The sequence below is a fragment of the Triturus cristatus genome, chromosome 12 (assembly GCF_964204655.1).
Source record: "Triturus cristatus chromosome 12, aTriCri1.1, whole genome shotgun sequence".
NCBI lineage: Eukaryota > Metazoa > Chordata > Amphibia > Caudata > Salamandridae > Triturus > Triturus cristatus.
Genome location: NC_140595.1, coordinates 515,199,427 through 515,222,899, shown reverse-complemented (window position 1 = coordinate 515,222,899; position 23,473 = coordinate 515,199,427). Strand labels below are relative to the sequence as shown.

Sequence of the window (23,473 nt, the reverse complement as noted above, 5' to 3'; positions counted from 1 at the left end):
ATGTGGAACTGCGATATCACCTTGGGCATGAATTTGGGGTTGGTACGTAGTACGACCCTGTTGGCGTGAACCTGTATGAATGGCTCTTGAACAGTTAGTGCCTGGAGTTCACTAACTCTCCTCAAAGAAGTGATCGCTACTAGGAAAGCTACTTTCCAGGTGAGGAATTGAATTTCGCATGAGTGTAGAGGTTCGAAGGATGGACCCATCAGGCGTGTGAGGACCAAGTTGAGGTTCCACATTGGAGCTGGTGGGTGGCTTGGAGGAATTACTCGTTTGAGTCCTTCCAAGAATGCTTTGATGGCAGGCACTCTGAATAAAGAGAGGTGCTGCCTGTTCTGGAGATAGGCTGATATTGCGGTCAAATGGACACGTATTGAGGTGTATGCCAGATTGCATCGGTATAGGTGTAAGAGGTAACAAATTATGTTTTGGATGGATGCGTCTAGCGGGTTAATATTATTGTTATTGCAATAAATTACGAACCTTTTCCATTTGGCTGCATAGCAAGCTCTGGTAGTGGGTCTTCTAGCTTCCTTAATGATGTCCATACAGTCAGGTGGCAGGTTTAGGTAGCCAAACTCTAGGACTTCAGGAGCCAGATTGCCAGGTTCAGCTGTTGCGGATCTGGGTGCTGAATCTCTCCATGGTTCTGCGTCAAATGCGCGGGTTTGATCCGCAGCCTTTGATGCGGCACCACGGAAAGTTCGAGAAAGGTGGTGTACCATGGTTGGCGTGCCCATGTTGGAGCAACCAGGACGAGTGTTAGTGAGTGTTGTCTGTGTTTGCGTGCCACCAGCGGTATCAATGGTGCTGGGGGAAAAGCGTACGCAAATCTGCCGGACCAGTTCATCCATATCGCATTGCCCTGCGACTGCGGATGTGGGAACCTGGCGGCAAAGCTTTGGCATTTTGCGTTTTCGCTTGTGGCAAATAGGTCTATCTCTGGATGACCCCACTGCTGGAAGTACGGTTGGAGTACTGATGGGTGTAACTCCCATTCGTGCATCTGGTGGCTGTGTCTGCTGAGCAGATCCGCCATCTGGTTGTCCTTGCCGGGGAGGTGTTCCGCCATGAGGAACATGTTCCTCTGAATGGCCCACTTCCACATGCTCTGAGCCAGATGAGACAACTGTGGAGAGTGTGTTCCTCCCTGCTTCTGTATGTAGTACATGGCAGTCATGTTGTCCGTCCGGATCAACACGACTTTGTTGCACAAGTGTACTTTGAATGCTTTCATTGCCAGGAAGATTGCCATCAGTTCTAGAAGGTTGATGTGCATCTTCTTTTGTTGTATTGTCCATAGTCCCTGCACTGTGTAGTTGAGTACATGAGCTCCCCATCCCTGGAGAGACGCGTCCGCTGTCAGTATTATTTGTGGAACAGGCTCTTGGAGCGGTCGGCCCTTGCAAAGGTTTTGTGGATTCCACCAATGCAGAGAGTTGTATGCCCGACCGCTCACCAACACTAGGTCTTTTAGTTGCCCGTGAGCCTGATTCCATTGACGTGCTAAGCACTCCTGAAGCGGGCGCATATGTAGTCTCGCGTGTGGGACTATGAAAATGCAGGAGGCCATCATGCCTATCAACTGCATGAACAATCGCGCAGGAAGGGAGTGTTGGGGTTTGAACTTGGAAATCAGCATTTGCATGCTGTTGATCCTCACTATTTGGCTGAGCTGTGGCTGCCAGAGTGTCTATGGTCGCACCTAGGTACTGTTGTACGTGTGCGGGTTGGAGATGTGATTTTGGGTAATTTAGTGAGAATCACAGACTGTGAAGAAGGTGAATGGTGCGGGACATGTGGCTGGCACATTGCTGGGCTGACTTTGCCTGAACAAGCCAGTCGTCCAGGTAAGGGTAGACGTGAATGTGTTGCCTCCGTAGATGTGCAGCCACAGTAGCTAGGCACTTTGTGAAAACTCTGGGTGCTGTTGTCACGCCGAAGGGAAGAACCTTGAATTGGTAGTGCTGCCCTTGAATAGTGAACCTGAGATATTTTCTGTGTGAGGGGTGAATGGGTATGTGGAAATACGCATCTTTGAGGTCTAGCGTGGCCAGGAAGTCTCCCTGTTTGAGCAGCGGGAGGACTTGTTGTAGGGTGAGCATGTGGAAATGCTCTGAGAGAATGTAGCGGTTGAGGGGTCTCCGGTCTAGTATAGGTCTGAGGGACCCGTCCTTTTTTGGTATTAAGAAGTACAGGGAGTACACCCCCGTACCTTGCTCGTGGACGGGTACGACCTCTATTGCGCCTTTTTCCAGCATACTTAGCACTTCCTGCTGTAATAGCGCTAAGTGCTCTGATGACATAGGACGGTGTTTTTGCGGTATTGTGGGTGGAGTGGAGGTTAATTCTAGGCAGTAACCGTGTTTGATAATATCTTTGACCCACCTGTCCGTGGTGATGGTGTTCCACGTGGACAGGAACCCTTGTAGCTTTCCCCCGACAGGTGTTATGTGGTCGTGAGGAAGGGAGAGGGCGTCCCTGTTTGTTCTTGGGGGAGGACCTGGTATTGCCGTATCCGCGTCCTCTGCCCTTTGTGCTGGAGCCACGATAACCACCCCGGGTGTTTTTATCGTAGGTACTTTGTGTGTTGCCCTTGTTGTAGGTTTGCTGTGACCCCTGTCCTCTACCTGCTCCTCTATTTCCGGGGCGACGAAAGGAGCCACTCCGAAAGGTCTGCGTTTGGAGAGCCCCCATGGACTTTGCAGTGTCTGTGTCCTTTTTTATTTTTTCTAGGGTGGTGTCAACTTCTGGTCCGAATAAGTAGTCGGGGTTGACCGGCTGATTGAGGATGTTATTTTGAACCTCAGGTTTGAATCCGGAGATTCGTAACCAGGCGTGTCGTCGTAGCATGACGCTGGTGTTTATTGCTCTGGCAGCTGTATCTGCGGCATCCAATGCACACTTAATGGATGCGTTCGTGAGGAGTTGTCCCTCCCTGATGAGGATCTCTGCTCCCTCTTTGTATTGGTCAGGGAGATGTTGGAGTAGGGTTTCTAAAGTGTCAGTGTGCGCGATCGTAGCGAGCTAGGAGCGCCTGGGTATTGGCGATACGCCATATGTTAGCTGCCTGGGCTGCAACCCGTTTGCCGGAGGTCTCTAGCACCTTGGACTCTTTGCCCGGGGGAGGAGCATCCCCAGTTGTCTGCGAGTGCGCCCGTTTGCGAGCATTAGCGACTACGATGGAATCCAGAGGCAACTGGCCTCTAATGTACGTAGGGTCCCCAGGCGCCGACCTATATTTCTTGTCGATCCTAGGGTTTATTACTCTTGCCCTGGTGGGTTCTTTGAAAATGTCCTTTGCTGGTTTGAGGACACCTTTCAGCATGGGTAGAGTTTTGATATTCCTTTCTGAGGATGCGAAAGTATCCATGAGAAAATCGTCCTCGATTGTGTCAGAGTGGAGTTGCACACCATGATTGGCCGCAGCACGTTCAATGAGGGCGTTGAATGCGGCAGTGTCCTCTGTGGGAGACGTTTTCGCGCCATATAGCTGCGTGTCCTGTGTATCCATAGGTGCACCCGGGTCTACAGGGTCATCCCAAGCCTGGTCAGGGTCCTGTTGGCCTTCAGGGTCCATCTCCCTGGGGTAGGGGACGTCGTCACCCATGTAGTCCTCCAAAACGTTGGTTTTGGAGGGTGTCGGAGAGAAGGGCTGTGGATCTAGGTAAGAGGTATGGAGACGTTCGTAGAGAACTGGTTCCGAATCCGCTGGCAGCTTTTTCTTTAGCGGGATCCGGTAGGAGTCCAAAGCTCGCTCGGAAGATATTCTCCGCTTGTGGAGCATAATTCTGCCGGTGTCGGCATCGATGATGTGGGACGGTGACGTCTCCGTGGGAGAGCGTTCGGCAGGTGTGATCCTAGTTTGTGTGACACGTGGATGGCGGCAGGCCAAAAGTGATGTCGGGTGTTGCTGGAGAAGCTTTTGAGCTTTTTTCGGCTCGGAGCCCGACGTGTCCTGGAGGGCTGCCTTTTCTTTGATGCGTTGCAAGGACGCTGCAACTTGTCGCACCTGGAACGCCGACGGTTCTTTGGCGCCGAGCGGTTCTGTAGAGGCAGGCGTGGACTTCTTCGGGGCCACGGGGTCATCGAGTCGAGGAGAGGTAGTAGCTGTCGACGGCGTCGATGATTGGGCCTTAGGTGCTGCTTTCGAAGTGGTGTGCGACGCAGCGGCCATTTTGAACTTCGTGGTCGGAGCCGATTGTTTCGGTGCCGGGGCGGTTTGGCGGTACCGATGGCCTTTTTCCGTGTGTCGGTGCCGACGTCGGCTGCTGCGAGTTCGGCACCGAAGTCCCGTTTGGTGCGGTCGGTGCCGACGGGTTAGGCTGGCGTCGAAGGTGTAGTGGGCTTCGATCCGACCAGTGTCAGTTTCAGTTTCGGTTTCTGCGGAACCGATACGACTATTGGTTTTGGTTTCGAGGAAGGAAAACCAGTCGTTTTGGGCACTAATGGCTTTCGCTGAATGTCCGAGGCCGGGCCAGAGGGCGGGGCCGAAGAACTGCGGGATAGGTCTTGGGTAAGGCCCGAAGGCGATCCCTCGACCGGAGCCATAGACTGACGCACTGGGATATCCTCCGTCTGTACGGGTAGGCCTTGCTCGTCACCGGAGCCACTTTCTTCGGCCCCTAAGGCCTCATCGTAGTCTCCTACCTCGGTGTCGGCTTCTTCCCTGTGAAAGAGTTGGTCTTCGATGTCTTCCGATCCGGAATCGTGTTCGGAAGCGGGGCTGGAGGGTAGGTTCTCCACGCCTTCCACATCTTCGTCCTCGGCGCTGAAGATGTTGGTTGGGGTCGGTGCAGCTTACTGCGCTTCAAGTCTCGCTGCTCGTCGATTCCGAAGAGTCTTTTTGTATCGGAATCGGGCACAGGCCATACATGTGGATTTGTCGTGATCCGGTGAAAGGCATTTGTTGCACACCGGGTGGACGTCGACATGGGGATATTTCGCATTGCAAACAGGACACCGCTTGAATGGTGTCCTCGATTCCATCGTCGATGTAAGGTCGATGGTCGGATAAGATGCGAAAAAAGTTGTTTTTGAAGTCAGTAAACTAACAAGTAACTGTCGATACCGATCGGGAACAGTACCGACGCGAACTAAAGGCCTTTTGGCCTGAAAAAAAGTTTTCCCTAACTTGAGTCAAGATAAGCACATCCGAACCCAATGGCGGAAAAAAACAATCTGAGGATGGAGAGGATGCCCATGCGCACTGTGGTCCAGGGGAGGAGTCCCCTATCTCAGGATACTTCGAAGACTCTTCCAGGACAACAACGTGCAAACATCCGGACCCAACACTAGGCGGCGATCTATGCACAGATATGAATTCAGCAGCCCACATGCCTCGAACACATCGTTACCGGAGGTAAGTAACTTGAACATCTGATAGAGACTACTAGCCGCAGATTCCTTAACGTAGAATAGATACCCTAGCCATACCCAAAAGGGAGGAGGAGGGCCTGCGAGAGTGCCTCCCCAGCAGGAGAGACACAGGGCCCCAGCAGGGGACATGTCACAGGGATAAGAAGGGAAGACCAGGAGACCCCAAGCTCAAGCAAGGGAGAACCGCCCTAACTCCCCACAGGGGAAGACAGCGCTCGAAGAGTCTCAAGAAACAAAAGAACCACCTCAACCTCAGGGAGAAGAGGTAGAACCGGAGGCAGGGACCACTGTAAGAAACCCACCCAGCGATAGGAAACGGCTGAACACACCCCGGCCGCAAGCAGCAGACAAGGCAGGAACGGCCCCACCGCCAAGCACAGGCAGAAGAATAAAGGCACATCAAAGGCCACGACGGTGGACCAAAACAAGCAGGCATGCGCAGCCAGCAGCAGGAAACACCATGGAGCAGTGCACTCAGAACAAGCTAGGCGCAAGCCGAAGGAAGAGGCCAGGGAGAGCCAGGACACACCGCAAAGGAGGGGCCGGTCCAGAAACACACTCTGACCCACGAAAGAAGAGAGACCAGGCAGAAAGAAAGAGAGACACGGAGGACGGCCCCAAGCCGGCAAACAGAACACAGAAAGCCAAGGAAAGCCAGTCCCCCTGGAACACCAGACAGAGGACCAGGCCGAAACGCCAGAAAGAAGGGCGGAATTGCCACCACACGATTCCATAGACATCAGACCAGACTGGTCTAGCGACGCAGCAAACGTGGAGAAGGCTAGACCCAGGCGCACACAAGCCGCGCAAAGACAAGTGTCCAAGAGACCGCACTCGCGATATACTGTGACACCATAGAGAGCGAGGAACCGGAAGGGTGACCACGCCTCCCCAGCATATGACAGAGCTATATAATAGCTGCAAGTACCCCACATAGGGTATGTTACATCCCAAGAAAATATGGGAACGCCTCTTAGGAAAGAATTCCGCAACAGAGGACAAACAGAAAGACCTGCAGGAAAAAAGGGAAGACACAGAAGGCCTAATCTCAGGACCTACACTGGCTTACCAACTGCCAAAACCACAAGTCAAAAAAGGAGGGGCTGGACCAGCAGCTAACGGCACCGAAGGGCCAACTGAAGGACCCTGAAGGCACACCAACCAGACAGAACACACAACCGGGGCTACCGAGCACTAGACCAAGAGCCTCCGAGGCATCTAGGGCCAAGTGAAGAATAAACGCGGCCAGCTCCTGGCCATCCAACACATGGTGCCGCAGATCAGCGCAGGCACCCTCCTGAGAAGCATAAGACAGAAGGGACTCCGCGGAATCCCACAAGCTGGAAGTGGCTCTGGCCAACACACAAAGCGTGTTGAGCGCCCGCAATGCAGCACTGGAGGAAGCGAAGATGTTACGCCCCCATGAATCTTACCACCGGGCCTCCCATGACGGAGGAGACAACACAGAGGGCAAAGAGGGAAAGGCAGTCTGCAGAAGAGGGCCCCTGGTAGAAGGAAAGGCAGACAGGATTATGTGGAGCAGGACGGTGGCAGTGCAGTAGTGACTGGGGCACCGGGTCCCCCGTGGCAGGACGCCCCCAGGAACTCAAGAGTGAATTATGGAGCGTAGCTTCGAAAGGAAGAAGCAGTTCCCGTCCACGAAAGCCCTGATGGAGAACCTCAAGTAAATAGTCCGCGGGGAAGTGGGCAGCCGGGTCGCCCATGAGCAAAACTCCAGCAGCCGTGGAGACAGCCCGGGCGAAGGCAGCACTCGCCTCCGTAGGGCAACGTGGTGGAGAAAGCAATTCCTCCGTGGGAGATGGCTGTAAGCTAAGCCGATCATCCCCCAGTCAAACCGGAGGAAGAAACGGCCAAGCGCAGACTGGGGAAAGGTGGACAGACGAGTGGGGAAATTCAGGCGCTTCGCTGTCGATGCTCCCGCAGTCTTACCCAGACGCCGGCGTCCCTACTCCGGGGAAGAAGAGACAAAAAGTTGTTGAACCTCTGAAGTAGAGGGGGCCTCCGAAGACAAATGGACGACCCGACGCCGGGGAGTCCGCCACTGGGGCCAGCTCGACGGCGACCGGCGCCGAAGGGGACGCCAAAACGACCTCCACCACCACAGCGGGGGAACAGGGCGGGGTCGGAGCCGTGGCGGCTAAAGAACAGCGCCGACTCAACCTCCGACGAGGCAGCCGCCTGCGTGGAGAGATGAGGGGGACCCGGGGACGCACCCCGGCCCCCAGCCAGCCGGTGCGACAACGCCAGGCCCGACAGCTGGTGGCGGCCTCAACTCGGCCTCGGACAAGGCCGCCGCCTGCCCAGAGGACCGAGGAGGACTCGAGGAAGAGACACAAGTCGAGGCAACCTCCCGCGACACCACAAGGACCCCCACGGGGAATTGAGTCGAGGCAGAGGCGCCGTGGGCCGAAGGAGAGAACCGCGTAGGGCCGCACCCCGATGACACCACGCCTCCAAGACCTGGATCCGAACCTGTCAACGCCGGGGCCGAAGCAGCCGGCGACTCCGCAGAAGGACCCGCACATGGCAAGGGATCCGTGGACGTCCCAGGAAGAGGAGGAGCCAAGGAGGCTTGCAGGGCCGCAGCATAGGCCTCCATTTGGACTCTGGTCTCACCCAAGCCAGGAAATGTCGGGTAGGGTGGCGATGCATGATGCCGCACGACCCGCTGAGAACCCGCGCCACCCCATAAGGCGGGGACCGGGCCTCGGGACAAGCTTTGACACTTACCAACGGGCGAGCGACACCCTTGTGGCCTCTGAGGAGGCCGATGTCTGAGACGGAAGCGGCGGTTTCTGGACCTTTCTGCGGGGGACGGACGCGGTGACAACGCCGACCTGGACATGCGGGCTGAAAGGAGTTTGATCCGGCGCTCCCGCCGGAACTTCGGGTTCATGTGCTGACAAGCCTCGTAGTCCGTGGAGTCATGGTGCTCACCCAAACACCACATACAAATGGGGTGAGGGTCTGTCGCCGACATCTGGCGTGCGCAAGACGAGCACGTCTTAAAGCCCCAAGGCATTCGCACACTGCTCCCAAAGAAACGCGAAGCGTGAAAAGAAGCCCTGATAACAGGCCAGGGACATGATCCGGATCCGCGTGGCATGCGGAAAAGAAGGAAATTGACGTCAGCGTGCCGGGGTGGGACTTATGTGACCTCGCTGACATCACGCCCGCAGAAGACGTCAGGGCTGAGTCGCGTGGTACCGTCCACCGGCGCGCAGACATGCTGTGGCAAAATTTTCCGGATCCAGTCTCACGCCTGGGGATAATTCTACGTTAAGGAGTCTGCGGCTAGTTGTCTCTATCAGATAGATTCCTTACCTTAGAATATCTCCAGACGTCAGACTGGATCCGAAAAGTTTTCGCTAGCAGTACCTCTGTGCGTCAGTAGGTGGCGCCGTGCGGCTCCACGTCCATCGCTGGCGTCGGATGTGCCAAGATGACGAAGTCACGGAGACTACTTAGGCGCCACCCATGCGCGCTGACATCAGTTCTGTACACGACTTTCTGTGCCAGGAACGCAGAGCCATGCAAGACACTGACCACTGGTGCATAAAACTAGGGCCCTGAAAGGGATGACCTTAACCCTAGAAATCAGTTCGCAGAATGGGGAGGATGGTTAGGGCGGTAAGGAATCTAATGTTTCTTACAGATATATCGTTACTGAAGGTAAGTAACTTGTTCATCTGAAAGAAACACGTTAGTGTTAGATTCCTTACCTTAGAATAGATAACCCAGCAATACCAACCCCGGTGGTGGGTCTGCAAACTAAGATCACACCAGAAAATCCCAGAGAACAGAACGGCCAAAGGAGCCATCTCTCCGGACTTGGCTGTCAAGGCAATAATGCTTGGTAAAGATATGCAGCGAGGACCACGTAGCTGCCTGACAGATATCCTGCAAAGGGACTCCCCGTCACAGAGCGGTAGTGGCTACTGTTGCCAGAGTAGAAAGGCTTGCAGCCCCACAGGAGGCTCCTTTTTAGCCAAGGAGTAACAGGCTTTAATACACAGAACGACCCACTGAGAGATGGTTCGTTTGTGCACAGCCCGACCTTTCTTGGTGCCCAAGTAGCCACCAGAGTTGATCATCCACCCGGAACTGTTGTGTGCGCTTCAGATAGAACGAGAGCGCACGATTTGGGTCCAGACGGTGGAGCCTCTCTTCCTCTTTCGAAGAATGCGGAGGCGGAAAGAAGGCAGGCAAAGTGATGGTCTGCCCGATGTGGAAGGGCGTGACATCCTTGGGCAGAAAAGACGGACGGGTCCTTAACACCACCTTGTCCGGATGAACAGAAAGGAAAGGAGGTTTAGAAGAAAGAGCCTGGAGCTCACTCACTCTTCTGGCAGAGGTGATAGCAACCAGGAAAGCAGTCTTTAAAGTGAGAAGACGCAAAGGACAGTTGTGAAGCGGCTCAAAGGGAGCGCACATCAAATAAGTCAACACAAAATTCAAGTCCCAATGAGGTGTTATAAAGGGGACCGGAGGGAACGTGGGCGTAATGCCTTTCAAGAAACTACTAACCGGGGACTTGAAAAGAGAAGGCTGATCTGGAAGCCTTACAAAGGCGGAAATGGCCGAGAGATAGCCCAGAGCAGAGCCCTGCTGGGCCAGAGAAAGGAGGAACAGAAGAACTTCTGAAAGAGGGCCAGAAAGGGGATCTACAGCCTTCGCTGTGCACCATGCCACAAATTTATTCCACCCGCAGGCGTATACCGTTTAGTGGAGGGACGCCTGGCTGCCAGAATGACATCACAGACTTTAGGAGGAAGATTCAAAGCTGTCAAATGTCGCCGCTCAATCTCCACGCATGGAGGTGGGGGCTGGGCAGGTTCGGGTGAAGGACCGTCCCCTGCTGCTGCGACAGAAGATCCTCCCGAAGAGGCAGTCGGATCGGAGGACAGATTGCCAGACTGAGTAGCTCGGGATACCATACTCTTCTTGCCCAATCCGGAGCCACAAGAATGACTTGGGCCCGGTTGCGCTTGATCTTCTTCAGCACTCTGGGCAGAAGTGGTATAGGCGGAAAGGCATACAATAGACCGCAACTCCACTCGCAACGAAAAGCGCCCCGAGCGAGTGCCGCCTTGGAAATTCCAACGTGCAGAATTGATGACATTGCGCGTTCTCTTCGGTGGCGAATAGGTCTAACCAAGGCTCTCTCCGCTGCAGAAAGACCTTGCACCACGTCCGAGGTCAGGCGCCATTCGTGATCCAACATGCATCTGGGGCTGAGTTTGTCCGCCCTGGCGTTCAGGGAGCCTGCCAGGTGTTGAACAACAAGAGACATGCCCCGATGTTCCAGCCATGTCCAGAGGCGCAGGGCCTCCTGACATAGGGTCCTCGACCCCACCTCGCCCTGTTGTTGAAATACCACATGGCGGTGGTGTTGTCTGTGAACACCTGCACTACCTGGCCCCGGACAGAGGGAAGGAAGGCTTTCAGAGCAAGTCGGATCGCCCGCGGCTCCAGAAGGTTGATGTGGTGCCGGGATTCCACCGGAGACCAGAGGCACCTGATCTCCGCCTCTCCCATGTGGCCACCCCATCCCAGGAGGGACGCATCCGTCACCACTGTGAACTTCGGTTGGGGAAGGGAGAGGGATCTGCCATTGACCCAATCACGATTCGTGAGCCACCACTGCAATTGACGTGCAGTGCCCTCCGAGATCTGGACGTGATCGGACAGGTTGCCCTGATGCTGCGCACACAAACTTCAGCTCCCACTGCAGAGCCCGCATATGCCATCTGGCATGTTGCACTAGCAGGATGCCATCAGGCCCAGGAGCCGGAGGGTCATCCTAACTGAAAACCGGGATAGAGGCTGAAAGATCGGAATCATAGCCTGAATATCCTGGATCCGCTGTTCGGGAGGATAGACCCGAAACTGCGCCGAATCCAGAATTGAAGCTTCTGAGAGGAATTCAGGTGCGATATCGGCACATTGATGGAAGACCCCAGCAAATACAGGAGGTTGGCCATAGTCTGGAGGTGGGAGACAACAGTTTGGGGTGAGCCCACCTTTATCAACCAGTCGTCTAGATAGGGGAAGACTGAGACCCCCGATCTGCATAGATGAGCTGCGACCACCGCTATCACTTTCGTGAACACCCGAGGGGCGCTGGTAAGGACAAAAGGGAGCACATTAAACAAAGTGCTCGTGGCCTACCATGAACCGCAGGTAACGCCGGTGGGCCGGCAGGACGGGAACATGAAAACAGACGTCCTGCAAGTCCAACGTTACCATCCAGTCTCCCGGATCGAGAGCAGACAAGACCTGAGCCAAAGTCAACATCTTGAACTTCTTCCGGAGGAAGCGGTTGAAGTTCCAGAGGTCCAAGATGCGACGCAGACCCCCTTTGTCCTTCTTGGGGACATGAAAGTAGTGAGAATAACAACCACTCCCTACTTCTGGCCCAGGAACGCACTCCATGGCCCCCTTGGCCAAGAAGGCCATGACTTCCTGCTGGAGAAGTGCCCAGTGTTCCCCCGACATGCGGTGGTACTGAGGTGGCTGGAGGGGTGGACTGAAAGGGAAGGGAGTAACCTTTGCGGATGATCTGCAACACCCACATGTCCGATGTGATACCGTGCCAGTGGGGGAGGTGATGGTGGATCCAGCCACCAACTGGCGTGGGGTGCCCCCCAAAGCTCAGATTAGGAAGGTTTGGAGGTAGGTGCAGCGGGGCGGTGGTGGACTGACCTCCACGCTAATTCCCAGACCCGCCCCTGCGGAAACCGCGGCCTCGCTGAGACTGGGTCTACACAGGCTTGCTGAAGCAACGTGCCTGGGCACCCCTTCCGTTGCCACTAAGGAACGAAAACCAGGAATGGCTGAGCTTTTTGTGGAGAGACCTAAGGACTTGGCGGTGGCCCGCGAGTCCTTAAAACACTCCAGCGCACCGTCGGCTTTATCGCCAAACAGGCGAGTGCCATCAAAGGGCATGTCCATGAGTGAGCTTTGGACATCTGTCGAGAACCCGGTAGATCTCAACCAGGCGTGCCAACGAAGCGCCACAGTCGTAGCAATTGCTCTACCTCGTAAGTCCGCGGTGTCCAAGTCACACCGAATGGCGAACTTACCATTTACCCTCGGCTACAGCTTGGGACAGCACAGCTTGGGTCCCGTCAGGACACTGAGGCAACAGCTGTGCAACTGTATCCCACACCACGTGGGAATAGCAGCCTAATAGGCACGCGGTGTTCACCGACCGCACCCCTAAGCAGGCCGAAGAGAACAACCGTTTGCCGAACTGCTCCAGCTTCTTAGAGTCCTTATCCGGCGCAGCCGTGGGAAAGGCACTCTGGGACGTCGAAGCTTGGATAACGAGGCTCTCGGGCGTAAGATGAGTGGTCAAAAAGGCAGGGTCACCCGGTGGCGGGCAATGACGCCTGGCGACGTTCTTATCCACAGGAGCCCCGCAAGACGTCAGTGAGGGCGTCATTAAATGGCAGCAGGGGCTCCGACGAAGTGGGCGCCGTCTGGAGCACCTCAGTGAAGCGGTTAGTTTTTAAGGCCACCGTAGGGAGATCAAGGTTGAGGACCTCAGCTGCCCGATGGAGCACCACCGTGTAAGAAGCATCCTCCTCCATGGTAGGCAGAGGAGAGGCAAACCCTGGGTCAGATGAGACATCAAGGCCGCCGGCCTCCTCTAACTCGTCTACCCAGTCCTGCTCAGAGTCACACTGACAAGCAAGAGGGTCCTCGGACCCCTCCCAGTCGTCCTCCGCTGTATGTGATACAGACTGCGGCGGCAGGGCAGGGACCGGGGAAGGAACAAACTGCAGCGGGAACGGCGCCGGATGTGGCCGAACCGGCACCGTGTCCCAATGCAGATCCCAGGTAGGGACAAAAGTGTCCTTAAGCCTGGGCAGGGGCGAAACAAATGGCATCCACTGCAGCGCTGGGGACGGAGCTGCCGCTGCCGGCCCGACAGGATCCGGACACGGGACCGGGGGCCCAAGGGCCCACCGGCAGGAGCACGAGGCCTAAACAGGCGGTCCAAGGTAGCAAGAAATTCTTGCACCTGTGCAGGAGTCGCCAACGGACCCGGATAAGGTGGGTAGGGCGCAGGACTCCCGGGCTCCCTAGGAGCCGCAGGGGCAAAACCCCTGTCCCCCTCATCCACATCCGGGGACCGACGGGGGGACGTCGGAGAGCGACAATGCTTCTTCGACTTCTTTTTGTGTGTTCTCTTACCCGAATCCGAGGGTGAAGACTTGGAGCCCGAGGAGTGATGATGGTGGCCCCGAGAGCGTTCTCTGGAGCGGACCCTGGACCGTGAACAGTGCTGGGACGAGTGCCGGACCTCAAGCAGCTTCCGGCGCCGCTCCCTCAAGGCCTTCGGGGGCCATGGCCAGACAGTCCATAGAGGACCGGGAGTCATTATCGCTCTCCGGGCAGTAGAGAGACGTCGTGGGGGTCCGCCACCGGCATATTGCGATGGCAGGCCCCACAAGACTTAAAACCAGGCATCCCTATGAGCACCAGAGTAAACTCAAACTTACAGGGGACAAAAGTCTCAAAAAGATAGTCAAAAAGTGACTAAGGTACGTTCTCTAACCGGATCTGCGCTTACTGGCGTGGAAAAATAAAGAACTGACGTCAGTGCACGTGGGTGGTGCCCAAGTAGTCTGTGACGTCATCTTGGCGCATACGATGCCAGCGACGGACGCGGAGCCACACGGCACCACCTACTGACGTGCAGACGTACTGTTAGCGAAAACTTTCCGGATCCAGTCTGACGCCTGGGGATATTCTAAGGTAAGGAATCTAACACAAACGTGTTTCTTTCAGATTCCATATTCTGTGAGGCTGAAGCAGCCTGTACCACCAAACTACAAGAAGTAGGAAGCCTAAAGGAGACAAGCTGAATCTCCAGGAGCCGGACGGTGCCTTCGAGATATAGAATGGTCTACAGGGACCCCAGTAATAGGTTCAGCCCAAGCGTCCAACAAAATGTCGTACAGGGCCTCAGAGTATGGGAGAACAGGCTCCACCCCTGTCTGACCTTGACAGAGGACGTCGATCAGGGGATTGGTAGACTTTTCCAAACAAACTAAGAGTTAACTCCAAAACCATAGCCACTCTCCATAATATGTCTGCAAAACATGGGCTCGCCTCAGTAGCAAGACTAGGAGGGAAAAGAAGTCTAGAAGCTGGGGAAGTTTTAGTTCACTAGCTTCCTCTAGTACAGACAGACAATTATTCTTCATAAAAGGTGGAACAGCCTAAGCCATAGGCTGCAAAAGCCCTGACTACTCCGTATCAACTCTTAAAAGACTACACTCCGAAGTACCAACAAGCGAGGTAAGCAGAAGGAAAACATTCATCACAGATGGCTCAATTGACTCCGCTTCCAATGACGAAGAAGAGGAATGGCTTCGATCGGCTCAGCCGTTGCCATAGATGGCCCGAAGGGCTGTGCACCAGTGCCACAGTGGAGTCTGCAATGCCGACCCAATGACTCAGAGGGCCCAACTGACACCCTGGGTGAACCTGCGGGTGTGGCTCCTCTCACCTCCATGGGGCCTGACGGCACGCCAGGGGAAAGTGAAGACCCAAAGCTAAGATGTAGAGAGCTCTAATACTCTTGCATCTGGGTCGATGCTCTGGCTCCTGGAAAGACAGGGAGGCGAGGTGCGGAGTCCCGTAATGTCTCCTCAACCGGCAAACGGGAGGAGCTGTGAGAGAGAGTTGCTACATGGCAAAGTAGGGGGATGCCACAACATCAACCGCCTGCGCTCAGGTTGAGACGTCGATGGGGAGTGACATCCATGGGAATGACTCCTGGAATGGTTCGGCGAACAGAATAAGAAGGAGGTTGATGAGAAGCCTCAAGGACCGTGTCAGCCGCACCACCAGGAGTGTCATTTGGCGTTCCTTGAGTGCCTTCGGCTTCTGATAAGAGCTGCAATATACGGAGTCGTGGTGTTCTCCCAAACACCACATGCAAACGGAAATAGGGTCTGTAGCTAACATCAGTCGTGCACAAAACCCACAAAGCTTAAAGCCTGAAGACATGAGGAAAAAAGGCATACTTTCTCGACTGACAAAAACAGCCCAAGTAGGCCAGAAACCGGACGGAGGAACCGCTTCTCCACATGCGTGTTGCAGCACAGAAAAGAAGAAGAAACCAACATCCGCGTGCCGGAGAGGACTTATAGGACTCCACTTATGTCAGAACTGGAGTCTATGTCAAATACGGTGTCATACGACATCTTCCTCGGACGAGGTACAGCTGAAAAAAATTCTGGATCTAGACTGGTGCCCTGGAGAGAATTCAAAAGTTAAGGAATCTGAGGCTAGATGCCTCTATCAGATAGGGGAATTTACTTTATTTCCTGTTAGTGCATGGTGTGCGTTTTATTGCACTTGTCTAAAGAGGTGGGGAGGTTCATGTTGAGAGGAGTTGTAGATCTACCTTAATTGCTAAAGTAGTGTTAGAAATGAGGGGGCTCTGGTTGACGCAGGTGTGTACCCACTACAAGCAGGGACCCTTTACTTCTTGTCAGGGCAAAGGATGACTCCTCAGAATAACCCCTGCTCACCCTCTAGGTGCGTGGCGCGAGCAGTCTAGGCTAAGTCTCAGGCGTACACGGTTAAGCAAATGCAATTACACATACAGTAAACCCCTTTCATGCACCACAAACGGACACCAATCAGGAAGTATATAAAAATAAGCTTTTATGTAGATTCAGCAGATTCAAATACAAGGCCCAGTAACGTTGAACTGATGGGGCCACAACTCTTGGAAATACTGGAAAGTTCTCTTTGTTACGGAAAGCTCTTTAGGCGGGCGCAAGGTAACTGTGGGCCTCAGCGCACTTCATGCTGAGGCGGTGCCCGGGAAGCACACGGCAGATGACAGGGAAATCAGAACGTTGCGGACCCTGGATCCGATGCGAGCTCGCGGTCGAGTTCGTAAGTACAGTACCTTGTTTCTTGACGCGAAGGCGGGTGCGGGATTTCAGCGGCTCTTCGACAGAAGGGCGAGGCGGCGTCCGGGGCTCCCACACTTCACGATGGGGGTCTGATCTTCAGGCTCACGACAAGAGCGGGGTGTTGCAGGTGGCGGGTGAACAAAGCGGGGCAGCCGGGCACGCAGATTACGTCCGGGCCGTCCAAGGCTTGGAGATGCTTACAACGCCGATTCCGGCGGGAGGGTGAAGGTGCACAGCGAGCGAGGTGACAGGGGCAGCCCAGCACAGCGTAGGGGGAGCGGCTCCGATCGAGCGAGGCTCTTCCCAAGGCGGGGGCGGCTAAGCAGTCCTGGTCACGGCTCAGGGAGGGACTGGGGCACGAGGGTCACAGCTCCGGCGAGGAAAAGGACACCACAGCCCAGCGGCAGGCGAGTGAAGATCAGGTAGAGCCCAATGGTCCTGGGGCTCAGTTCAGGGGGCAAGCTCAGTTCCAAGCCCTTGGAGATCGTTTTCTTGAAAGTAAAAATAAAGCAAAGTCTTCAGCAACAGTTTCTCTTCTCCCCTTTGGCAGCAAGGTCACCACTGCAGGCCAATCCCCCAGGATAGGGACAGTCTTCCTCCTACAGCTTTCCCGGTGCCTCCTCCTCAGGCAGAGATTCTTCTTGGTCAAAAGCGGATCTAGTTTCTTAGGAGCAGGGCTCCCACATTTATACAGCAAATCTTTTGTTCTCCCAGGCCAGGGGGGCCCTTGCCTAGTCCAGTCCGGTTTCTGAGCACTTTGTTTACGTGATGCAGGCTTCTTCTTTCAGAGTGCAGGGCAGAGTCCTCAGACGCTCCACAGCGGGCGGAGCCGGCATTGAGGTGGCAGAGCACTGTCCTATTCAGAGCCTAGGGGTACTCCTCCCCCCCCATCTACCTGTCGATCGTCCTATTCACCACCAGGCTACCTAGCCCTGCCCATCTGGGTTCCCCCAGCCCTGTCACTCACACCAGCCAGACATCAGATACACATCACGCAGAGGCGGGCTGAAATGTTAAGGCAAGCAAAGGCCAGCTTTCTAAAAGCGGCATTTGCAAACGCGGAATATTAAAATAAACCTTGGGAAAAGATGTACCTTATTATTCCGAGTTCAGGCATACTAAACTCGATCTTCTACCATGTTCCCTGGGTCGGTTAGGATCATAAGGTGTAACAATCCAAGCCGCCCATACTGGCCTATGAGAACAGGATAGCCTTGCAGTAGTGAACAACAAGATGGCGGTAATTCACTACTAGGACATGCCACGCATCTAGGCTTGTCCTACCTTATGCTTACAACGCACCCTGCCCGTGGGCCTACCAGAGGGGTGACTAACATGCAGTTAAGGGAAGGTTTTAGGGACCGGCAAGTGTGGGCACTTACCAGTCAGCATGTCAGTACCAGACTGCACGCAGGTTCTGCGATGGCAGACCTTAGACATATTTTACCGGCCGCTTCTGTGGGTGGCACAACCAGTGCTGCAGGCCCACCAGCGGTGTTTGCATTTACATGCCCTGGCGCTCCTGGCACACTTTACTGGGGCCTGACAGTAAAACAAACAATCCAATCATGGAATCCAACCAACATAGATAATTTACAAGGGAGCACTCGCACCGCGACACTGGTTGGCAGTGGCACAGCGCGCTGAGCGGCCAACACCATAAAAGCACATGAGGCACAGCGAAAAAAGAGGAAGGGAGACTCACGCCAAGCTGCCAGGTCTAACAAGTAGCAAATGCACTATACATGATGGGGTCTTGTGTATTTGAAGACTGTTACACCTCTTATGGCTAGGAATAGGAAGCAAGGCGAGATGGTCAGGTGACATGTTGACATTCGTGCAGTGTGTTGGTCCATGCTCTACTTGTGGTTTTAGTGTACGCCTTGCTCCATTACTCCTACAGACATTTTCTGGTCCCTCAGGGAAATACTAGACGTGAGGCTGCAGATGGGGTTAGCTGATGGTCACAGACCATAATGACAGAGAAAAAATGAAAAGGAGTACTGGTGCTTTTGTGGTGTTTGTTCATCGGAACAGCTAATATTGGACTTAGAAATGTGGATAGCTGAAGCATAAAAAAACATTGTTTGTTAGATAGTCTATGGCTATCCATCAGGCCAGAAAAGTGCTTCCTGCTCTCCTGTGACTGAGCCCAGGTGTTCTTGCAATCTGTGACATGGAATGCGGAGTGACTGCAGTGACTCACTATCCCTCCACCTCAATGGTTCTCATCTCCGCACTTCTAGATTTACATCTATTGCAGAGTTGCATCACTTCAGGTCAGTGAAACTTGCGCTGCTGACATTATTATAGCTGTACTGTGCAAGAGAACTTTGTACTACTACTGCCAGTTCTGTATATGATTCTTGTGTGGGGGAAGAATGTGCAGATATTGCCTTGCGTACACCATGATATAACTACATTACACCTGCCCAGGAGTGTAAAAGGGGAAATTGATTTAACTTCCCCATTTAAACTTTGGTAAGAATTGTGGATAGGGTCGCAGTTAACCACAGTACCTCTGTGACGCACAAGTTACTACTTGTGTAACTATATATCTGTAAGAGACATTAGTTAGTGATACATTCCTTACCTTAGAATATCCCCAGGCGTCAGATTGGATCCGTAAAGTTTTGCTAGCAGTACCCCTGCGCATCAGTAGGTGGAGTCCTGCGGCTTACTGCTACCCCATGAACAGTTGCTAAGCTCTTCCAAGAAGTACAGTTATTGCGATCCACACAGGTTTAGCAGAACATGTTTCTGAAGATGGAAATCTATGAGGAGGCCATAGGCAGAAGAAAACCCTTCTGACCTACATGTTGATATGCTGACAGTGTGCCCCAAAGACACAGCAAGAAATGTAGTCAGTGACCAGTCTGCACTCTGACTTCAGGCACTACTTCGCTACATATAAAAATCTGTCACAGGGAAACTGGCTAAATGGGTGCAGTGCACAATGACATCTTCCTTCACACACGCTGTATAATTAGCCAGTACAACATTTGCATCTCTGGGTGCATTACCATTCACTACATAATTGTACTGGTATTTGAAATATACATTGCACAGTATGTTGTATTAACTAAAGAGCAGGCTATCTCTGTTAAGACCTACCTTCGTGATTTATGAAGTAGGTAGGACAAGCAAATATGTACACAAGGCAAGCCGATTTCTTTAACATTTTGTCCCTTGGCCAGGTAGAGTTTTAACATTTTTCCACACCCCTGGGTCCAGATCAGGGTCAGCTTGGCATGGGGGTCATATAAAGTGTCAAAGGTCATAAGGAGATCTGGGGATGCCCACTTGCCAAAGAATGTGAAGAACCCTGTGGTGAATGTGGCAGTGTGTCCATAGGTAGCAGAGGGAGAGGAGGGGGAGGTAATTGGGGAAGTGGGGAGGTACTCCCGTCATGGCGCAGAGGCTTCTTGGGTGTTGGCTTCACAGGTGGGTTTAGGGCCTCCTGAAAAGGTCAACGTCCTCTTGTGAGGAACTAGGTCCTTGGGTATATGGAGAGGCTTGGTGAGGATCCAACCAGTGCCAGGCTGTATGAGGAAGCGCCGCTACCTGGCGTCGAACTGTTTTTGGAGCCACCGAAGGATTGGCTGGCCAAGATCCTTGAAGCGGTGAAGGAGGCAGCTGTGGAAGTTGGTCTGCTCGGAGCAGAGGGCTTTCGGTTATCCGATGGCACCTAAGAATGTTTTGGCTCCAACGGAGGCCTAGAGGGTGTATTCGGCGCCAAGGTGGTGGTAGATGTCGACATGTGAGGCTTCGAGGAGGACTTTGGCACGGAGGTGTGGGCGGTCACCGGGTCAGTCTTGCGTTTTTGGTCCGACCATGGCTATGAAGCAGCGGCAGACCAGAGGCCTCATGGGTGACAAGCAAGCTCAAAACTGTCACCTTCCTGAATTGAATGGTATGCTGGAAAGCGGTACTCAGTGCGACTGTCTTCAATTAAGACCCATGAGCCAGCAGTGACTCATCTGAGTCCGCACTGTTCACTGAGAACGTCTCCATCTCTGTGCCTAAAGCCTCCAGCTGCTGGGGAGCCTTGGCATTCTGGCCCCTAAAGAGGTCGGGAGAATTCCTTTTCTCTCGTCTGTGTGCCATAGTAGCTGATGCAATGCAACAGGCACTGCGGTTCTGAATAGTTTTATTTCAAAATATGAGGAACGCTCCATAAGAGTCCTTTCTATGGTTGTTGGACAAAACGACGTTACAGACTTCGTGCAAGTTTGTCCTCGGGTACTTAGAACGGTAAGTGGAGCAGAAATGGAACAGAGTCTGTTTCATCACTTGGATAAATTTGGACGCCAAAGTGATGGAGGCCCCGAGGGGCTGAGCCCAGAATGAATGAAGTGATCGACTGCAATGCGGAGTCAGAAGGATATGTGACAGATGGACAAAACGAGTAAGCACAACTGTCAATTCTAACAACAAACAGATCCGAGTGTCTTGAAGAACATCACATGGTGATGAATAGGAGCTCACAGAAACACGTGAGAGCCCAATGACTGAAAACAATAATCCAACAATGGAGCTGATGTCCATGCGCATTATTAGCAATAGGCGAAGTCACTATACCTAGTGGCTCCAAAAGACTTCCTTGAAGAAAAACAACTTCCACACATCAGAGCCCAACACTAGACGCCAGGAGTATGCACAGCAAGTCTATCTACAGTTACACATGCCACAAACAGAGGATTGTATTATCATAAAGTTGGGATTTATCATTCCAGTCATTGTGTGGATCGAGATTAGAAAAATTACGTAGTAAGGAAGTGTTCTATCTGATTTGATTGGCGGAGGTTGAGAAGGGTGCAACTTCATCTGAGGGTGCAGTGGGTTCACTCCAGAGTCTGAAAATTCTATCGATTCTTCCTTTGACGTCAGCGCTGGCATTGATGCATGAGAAACAGGAACGGGTCGTGGTGCTGTGTGAGGAGTTAAGAAAGGTGTCAGCGCCAGAGTCAGGGGTCACAGTCTGCATTAGGGACGGATCCACAAGCAGAAATCCGACTGAAGGCCTACTCAGATCCATGGGGCTCAGAGGCGCACCAGAGGGAGCAAACAAGGTACAAAAAATAGGCAGCATGGATTCTTTGAAAGCCTGGATCTGCTGTGGCGTCGCCGATGGACCCAAACATTTGGGCTGCATCAGAACCAGCTAAGGAACTGGGTCAGTAAAATGAGGTTGGGTAGGGTAGGTAGTAAGCAGGACCGCAGAGTACCCTAATGTCTTCATGACTTCTCTTAAAGAGAAATGGGGGAGTCCCAATTAGATGACTTGTTTTTCTTTTTGGAGTTGGACTCAACTAACAAATTTGAGGGGGTAACAATCTCTTTCTGTATCATCCTCGGGACCGGAAATGCAGCTGCATCCTTGACTTAGGCTGGGACTAATATGCGTTTCTACAATGCTTCACGATGTAGAGTTTGGTTTTGTAGTCCAGGATGGACTTCGGATTCGTCAAGGAGCAGACGGTGCACAGTTTTGAATTAGGCAAGGAGCCCAGACACCAGCAACAGACCTCGTATAGGTCTGTCACTGACATCTGTTTACAGCAATTTTTTGAAACATGTAGTCTTGGGGAGAAAAGTCCCATGCACACACGAAAAAGTTACTGTCAACTGACAGAAGCGAGGGAGCTAGCTCCAGTTCCGCATTGAAAGGCACAGACAGAAAGGAACTGACACCAACGTGCGGAGATGGTGGTTATATTGTGGCCCCAACATCACTTTCAGGGTGGGACAGACTGGACATGGAGCCATATGACGCCACCTATCAGCGAGTGATGGCATTGCTGAGGAAAATTTCCATTTCCAGTCTGGTGCCTGGCAGTTTTGAAAAGTTAAGGAATTTGTGGTTACAAGTATCCATCAGAAAAGTTATTTAAAACTACGGCAAGCTGCAATAAAATTATATAAAAGACAGAAAAACCATTGGGAAGGATTAGGCAAGTTCTTGTAGCACTGTTCATATCTTTTGAATGAAACTAAAGGTAATGAAAATAAAATCTCTGGAAACAAACGTATCAAATACTCTGTACACCAAAATGCATTTTTACGCACCATTGCTTGATAAAATATTTAAACTTAAACAGTTTAACACATGAACGGAGTATGTCTTAGGACAATATATTTGTGCTTACCTCGTTTTTGTTTTTCTTCATCATCACTGTTGCTATTCTCAGATGAAGAAGATGAAGATGAGGATGAGGATGAAGACGAGGAGGATGTTGAAGAACATGAGGTGGAAGATGAAGAGCTGGACCCTGATCGTGAACAAGAGGAGGAAGAAGAAGAGGAAGAAGATGATGACCGAGAAGAGCAGGATGATCTATTGGAATCAGAGTCTGAATCTGAGCTTGACCCAGACCCTCTCTTGCGGACTCTTCGTTTCTTGGAAGCAGAGTTTGGAGTTAATGGCTCTGTTCTTGCTGCTACCATGCGCCTGTCCGTTTCAGTTTTAGAAAGAGATTTCTGCTCTGTAACCTGAGGGAACATCACACTTTTTGGGCTCACAGGTTCAGACTTTAAAACTAGCCTGGTTTGGTCTGTGGATGCATGATCTTCCTCAGAAGACTGAACTTCCTCATTTAAATTTTCCATTTTAACCTTCACATCTTCAGCTGCGTTTCCTTTGGTATCTTGATACTTTGACTGTGGTGTAAGAGGAGAAGCTGCCAATGCCATCTGTAGAAGTGGAGTAGATGCTCTTGATTGGGCCACTTTATTTTGATTATACTTCATCTGGGCCATCATAAAAGAGAGCTCGGGGTCAAGTAGTATATGATAATCTGTCCTACTAACCCCATGCTTAGCAGCTCCAAGTAGCAAATCTTTATCATGAGCCCCACACTCCCACCAAGCAGGAAGGTCAAGGTTTGGTTGACAAAGTTTCAAACGATCAAACAGCTGAGGATGTCGAAGAGCCTGCTCTCGCACCTTCCGCAGGAGTTCAATTCGGTATAAGGTCCTAGAGGCTCGCTCTTCTGTAATTGGTTGAATAGAAATGTTTGAGTCCACCAAGTCTGTAATTTAAAAATTGAAAATGGAGTTTCAGAAATATTTCAAATAAAAAAATAATATTTTATGAGTTCTGTTAACAAGGTAGCGCACACTGG

General features: G+C 52.6%; 1 protein-coding gene across 7 annotated transcripts in view; it reads right to left on the bottom strand.

Moving 5' to 3' along the window:
- The window catches only part of CHD9 (chromodomain helicase DNA binding protein 9), a 1,905,864-nt gene that overhangs the window by 475,177 nt on the left and 1,407,214 nt on the right, over positions 1-23,473 (bottom strand). For all 7 annotated transcript variants that reach the window (XM_085637757.1, XM_085637759.1, XM_085637761.1 and 4 more), the window contains one exon: positions 22,499-23,380. In XM_085637757.1, coding sequence (XP_085493883.1) covers positions 22,499-23,380 — 882 coding nt within the window. The remainder of the gene's footprint in view (positions 1-22,498; positions 23,381-23,473) is intronic.